Genomic DNA, 6,163 nt, shown 5'->3' with positions numbered 1-6,163 from the left:
CCGATAGGCCCCGCAGGCGACAGCGCTGCTTCACCTTCGTTTCCGGTCTCTCTGCTCTATGGCTACCGTGCGATTTGTACGTGTGAGATTGTGCGCAAAGGTATTCGAACGGTTCTTCTTATCTCGTGGACATTCTGAACTCTCGATTGTACTCAGTAACCAGGATGAACTCATTAGTTAGATGCATCCAAGGGCATCTCTAGTACATCGCTATCGTCCACTCAGACTCACCGCGTGAAGTGCAAGCCGGCGCCACGCGGCATACACGGCTAAAGGACATCAACATCATCAGGTCGATACTCGATTAATAGAATTAACCTGTGCGAGTGATAACGGACTATACATCTGTTCGAGAATTATGTTACTATTTACTACTTTCGTCGCCGACCAAATGGCAGCATCTGCCGGGCACGGTCGGGCGAGACTAACCGAGATCGGCGCACATCGCGCAAGCGCATGCCCGATCGTCTCAGCTGGCGACAGCGCTGCTTCTTCTTCGTTTTCGGCTAGAGTTCTCTATGGCTACCGTGCGTTACAAACGCGTGAGATAGTGTGTATACAGTTTTTCTTGTGTTCTTCTTATCTCGTGGACATTCCAAACGCTCTCATCGATACTCAACGCAAGGATCAACTCATTTGCCAAACACATTCGTGAATATCTAGTGCATCAACATCGTCCACTCAGACTCACTGCGTGCTGCGCACGCCGGCGCCACGCGGTCTACACGGCTCAAGGGGCATCAGCATCACCAGGCCGGTGCTCAATTAATATAATTGACCCGTGCGAGTGAGAACATTTTCATTTTCCAGTGAAAGACATTGAGTTCATTCAGACTTATCATGTGTGTATTCTCATCTCTATCAACCTTAATTCTGTGATAGATCAGACTCGCTCTGATCACTGTGTGATAATAATATTAAAACCATCTATATTTTTATTCGTAAGCATTATTGCCACTACGTCCTCTCACCCTGCTCCCACCCGTAGGGTTCCAGCGAATTTTATTGCGAGATTCGCAAACATTTTTTGGTTCTTCGAGCCGGATGTGAAAGACATTTGCCATTTCATTTAGACGTATTACGTGTGTATATTTTATCGAACTCTACCTGTGATAATACCCGAGTATCTCAGACTCGTTCTGAGCACTGTGTGTGATAATATAATATTAAAAGCGATTTTTTAATTTCACTTGTGAGCATTAGTACCACGACGTCCTCTCACCCTGCTTCCATCCATAGGGTCCCAGCAAACTCATTGCGCGAGTCGCGAACATTGATATTTGAATAAAAATAATTATTATTTTAATTCTTTGCATACATTCATTTTACAGATTTATTAGAAAGTGACAAATCTAATTTCTGTACAGAATACGACACAGATAAAAAAATCTTTCATTTCCCCACAAGTAAATCGTAAAGATAAAAAGAAACGTTCAAGTAAGTTTAATTTACTGAATATAAATTTAAGTAATTACTTATTTATATATTTAATTTCATTGTCAGCATCCCTATTTGGAAAATGCGTTCGCCGACGTTGGACGAGAGAAGAAAAAAATATTACATACGCAGTTTTTTAATATCATATTACTTCTGGAATTTAGCCTACTTGTAAAGAAATTCAGAAATTAAAAAATGAAAACCCTCATATTCTTATTAAAAACTCATATTCTTATTAAGACATAGATGAATAATAAAATGAAGAATAATAAAATAATATAAAATCATGCTACGTCGTCAAATTCTTTATAAATCTTTGTTTGTTCGAAATATTCTACTTTGAAGGTTACATATTATATTAAATACAAATCTAGGCAGCTACTAATTCTTATTACTTTTATAATTTTAAGAGCGTTTATAATTTTAAGAACATTTATATACATTTTTCTCAACGTTATGGATAGGTGTAAGACTATTTAACTCTATTTTAATGAAAAATCCTAGTTATTAAGATTATTGTTTATAAGTTTAAGAAACTTTCTACTTTCTTTTCTTAAAAATACAAAATGTAAGAATAATTTTCAAAATTAATTTAAAATGGTAACGAAAATTATAACTTTCTTCGACGTAAGTTACATATACATTTTGATACAATATATAAGATACATATATTGCATTGTATGAAATATTAAATAAAATACTAAATGAAAGTAATAAATTGATTATTTCTGTGTCCTTTGTGTTATTGCCTGAAATCTTGTTTGCAATTATACATTATTGGAAAAAAAAATTCTGATAAATGTCGCCCGGATACATGTATCTATGAATAACAATATAGCAATTCATATTTTTGCAAGATTATAATACTGAACGACTTTCAAGAACATTTGCTATTGCTTATTGCATTTATTAAGAAGTAATTATAATAAAATTGATTATATAAATTTATTTTTGTATGTTGTGCCCCTTATTAGAATGAGGGACATGGTAGTAGGGATCGTCTGTCGATACTCTTCAAGTCAGATTCCTTGAGAGATTGTAGCCGATTGTCGAATAACAATGTATATATATTTTCTATCTTGATTACACTGAGTTACACTGATTTGATTCCCGTGACAAATATAAAAGGATGAGCGACATACGTTCGTCACTATGGCACGCAAGTAAGCCCACTCGTTATCTTTCCATCGGTGTTTATAGAATAAAATAGAATTTATTGTTTCCCAAATGGGGTTACAAGGCGCTTTTTTACACGGAGCGTTCCCGAACCGTTCACAAATACTTAAACCCTCTGCTCCCGAAACCGACCTGGCCATAAGCGACCTTTACATTCTGTTACCTCCCACCCCTCTCGCATGCCCCTTACCCCCTACCCCCCACCCCCTTCCGCCCCTTTTCCTCCACTCATCCCTTCTCTCTTCCCATTTCTTCTCTATTATTTTCTTCAACCTCTCTTCAAACCTCTCCTTCCTTTTTCCTTCTGGGACCTTTCCTCCTCCTCTTTTTCTCCTGACTTCCTCTGCTCTCCCTGCTTTACCTTCTCCATCTTCTTCAGGCTTTCTCTCCTTCTCTCCTTCCCTCCTGCTTCTCCTGCTTCTTTCTCACCACTCTTCTCCCCTTCCACGTCTCTTTCCTTATCTCCTCCGTCTCTTCCTAGTAACATAAAGCATAAGACATAAATTATCTCCTCCAGCTCCTCTCCCCTTTAATTCCCTTCCTCCTTTCCTTCTCCCTCGCCTATTTCCCACTTTTCTTTCCTTATATTCCATACCCATTCTATCCCGTCCTCCCACATGCTTCTATTCCCTACGTACACCTTCTTTCCCTTATTTCTCTCCTCTTTTGCCCTTTCTAACATCCTCCACCTGATTTTCCTCTCCTCCATTGACAGATCCTCATCCAACCTTACATCCCAGCGACTCTTTATCTCCGCCCTCCTCTCTAGCAACCAGTCTCTATCCTCCTCTCTCACCACCTCCGTTATCACCACTATCGTCCCCCTTTCTCCCACTCTTTCTGACACTATCCCTAACTCCACCTCCCTTCCCGTTTCCCTCTTCATAATCCCCTCTATTATCGCCTTTCTTTCTATCGCCCCCTCCCCCTCCACTCCCCTCCATATTATGTTTCTTCTTCTCACCTCCCTTACTCTTCTCTCCCTTTCCGCCTCCCTCACCCTTTCCCACCCCTCTCTCTCTGCTCTCTCCCTCATCCTCCTTTCCATTTCCCTTTCCACCCTTTTCCATGCCTCTATCCCCTTCTCCCCTTTACCATCACCGTTCCCATTTCTCTCCCCCTCTTCCCCCTCCGCTCTCTCTGCGCTCTTCCTCTCCTCCCTGCCAGCTCCTCCTGCCTGTCCCTCCTTCACTTTCCTCCCCTCTTGGCTGCTTCCTTCCTCCTCGCCTCTCTCCTCGCCCCCTCGCCTCTCCTTCTCTTCTTCTCTTCTCGACTCCTGCCACCAGCTCTCCTCGTCTCTGTCCTTCCGCCCCCTCCCCTCCTCTTCCCTCTCTTCTCTTCTCCTCTCGTTCTCGCCTTCCCCCATCCTCTCCTCCCTCTTCTCTCCATCCAACTGTTCCTTTTTCCCTCTCCTTCCCTCTCTCCTGTCGTCCTGTCCGATCCTCTTCTTCTCCCTCTCTCCTTCTTCGTCGCTGTCCCTTTGCGCTTCCTCTTTTCCACTGCCTCTTCCTCTCGCTTCCCGCATACTCCTTAGCTCCTCCCTTTCACCTGCTACCTCTTCTTCCCTTCTCAGACCTTCTCCTTCCAGCGCCTCTAACCTCTCTTCCAAGCCCCTTAATCTCTCTCCGACTTCCCTCAGTCGCCTTGTCATTTCCCACCTCAATTTCCTCAACTCTCTTCCTAGCTCTTCCATCCTCTCTTCCTCCCTCGCTTCTCTCTTCTCCACACAATTTCTCTCCTCTGAATCCGGCACTTTCTCTCCCTACGCACTTTCTCTTTATCTTCTTACTGTAATGTTCTTTCTCCTCCTGTGTCGAAATCACACTGTCGACATGTGCCATCGATGGACCACGTGTGCGGAAATCCGCGTTTCCAAACACGCTACCATCCTGCCCTAGCACTCTTGCCAACTTAACTCTGTCCCCATATTGCCATTCCCTTCCTTCCACCAGATGACGTTCCTCTTCTCTCTTCGCGCTCACGCCACCGCATCTCCGCGCGCACCGCCATCTGCCCTCCGTCCTTCCCCTTCTCCTCTCCATCGAAACTCTTCTCTACGTCGCATCTCTCCAGCGCCCTCTCTCTGACCTCTTCTTCTCGTTCCTGCCTCCATCTTCCCCGCTTTCTTCTCTCGCTACTCCGATGCTTTCCCCGACTTCTCCATCCTAATATCTTCTCACCTCCATCTTCCTTTCACTTCCCTCCAATTACCCGTTTATTTCCCGATCTTCTCTTCCCGATTTTCCACTTCTTTCTCTCCTCTCTCTTACATTACACCCTCACAACACTATTCACTCCGGAGCTCTCTGTGCCACCTCTACTCTTAACCACGCCATCTTCTCTTTTTCCCATCGGTGTTTATATACACCGATTTTTGGCGTATAACCGGGGAGGGTACTTCTGCGGTCACTGGCCTTTCGTCAGTGCTCTTGCTTAGCCAGCAATTGCTGGCTATGCAGATTCCACCCTAAAATCAGGAGATTTTGGGTGTTGTTTATTAAGCAACCGGGTGCATTGCCCGATGCGATGCCCGGTATATAGGCCGGGCGATGTCCGCGAACGAGGTGTCATTTGACACCTTTTATCGCTCGCGACATTTCTTGTGTGAGTGCATCACACTCACAACATGTGTGTCCTAGTTTTCAAACGTAAACACTTCTAAACATTGTTTCAGTAATTAATTAAGTTAGAACCTATGTATAACCTGTCAAACTTTTAATGGGGCGGAGAAGTAGAGCTGAAGCTTAAGCAGGAGATATATGTACAACATAAATAAATAAAACAATGTTCAAGAATGTCGTCATACATACGTAATGTCATATATCATTCCAATTTTATGGATGTAATGTCAAAATTAAAACCGATCCTATGACTAGTCTTTCAACATTTTATCAAAATTTATTAGTTTTGGCACATAGTTCTCATTATTAAATCATTAATTAGCCCCTCAATAAGCCTCGTGAAAAAAATAGCATTATCAATCAAGATAAAGATTTTAAATGATGATTCACGTTTGAAAATTAGTATTTGCTAATATAATGAAGCATTGAACATATGAACATTGCGCTATATTAATTTCAATGTGTACTATGTTCAAAAATATATGTCAGGATACATTGTAAATACGAAAGAAGGAAATTATTATAATTTTGAAATTTTAACAATGCATTCTCACATGTGGGGTCTAAATTCTTCGAGGCAAAGACAAAAATCAGAAACTGTCAATTAAATTATTATTGTTATTAAGTTTTACCGAGTTTTACATATTTCACGAGTTTAATGTTCACATTATATAATTTAAAAAGATTATTATTTGTGAAGAAGTTGAAAATTTGAATATAGATTTTAAAAATTTGTAAAAAGACGTTGTATTTGAAAATTTTTAGCTAGTCTACATAATGAGAAAGTTTAACTCATTAGACGCTCAAAACTTGGTGAAACTTAATAACAGTATCTGTTCGCGACTCGGCGAAGAGTTCACTACTTAACCCCTGAGGATGATAAGCAGGATGAGAAGACGTTCGTGGAACAGATGTTGAAATAAAATGCA

The 6,163-nt window shown here is 41.5% G+C and overlaps 1 protein-coding gene across 1 annotated transcript; it reads right to left on the bottom strand.

Annotated features, from left to right (window-relative positions):
• Positions 1 to 2,881: 2,881 nt before the first annotated feature.
• Positions 2,882 to 4,306, bottom strand: LOC118647251 (cilia- and flagella-associated protein 251-like). The gene is made up of 2 exons (XM_036291754.1): positions 3,709 to 4,306; positions 2,882 to 3,090 (listed from the first exon to the last, which is right to left on the bottom strand). The coding sequence occupies exons 1-2, from the start codon at positions 4,304 to 4,306 to the stop codon at positions 2,882 to 2,884; spliced, it is 807 nt and encodes a 268-aa protein (XP_036147647.1).
• Between the last annotated feature and the right edge of the window lie 1,857 nt (positions 4,307 to 6,163).

This window comes from Monomorium pharaonis, chromosome 1 (assembly GCF_013373865.1).
Source record: "Monomorium pharaonis isolate MP-MQ-018 chromosome 1, ASM1337386v2, whole genome shotgun sequence".
Lineage (NCBI taxonomy): Eukaryota > Metazoa > Arthropoda > Insecta > Hymenoptera > Formicidae > Monomorium > Monomorium pharaonis.
The sequence above is the reverse complement of the archived record's forward strand: the minus strand, read 5'-3'. Positions and strand labels throughout refer to the sequence as shown.

What these genes read in the sequence shown, in the direction of transcription:
- LOC118647251 (XM_036291754.1), bottom strand. Translation starts at nt 4,306, where the DNA reads ATGGAAGAGCTAGGAAGAGAGTTGAGGAAATTGAGGTGGGAAATGACA. An exon ending in GAGAAATGGGAACGGTGATG is followed by an intron (nt 3,091 to 3,708) that starts GTAAAGGGGAGA and finishes TTATGTTACTAG; the next exon opens with GAAGAGACGGAGGAGATAAG.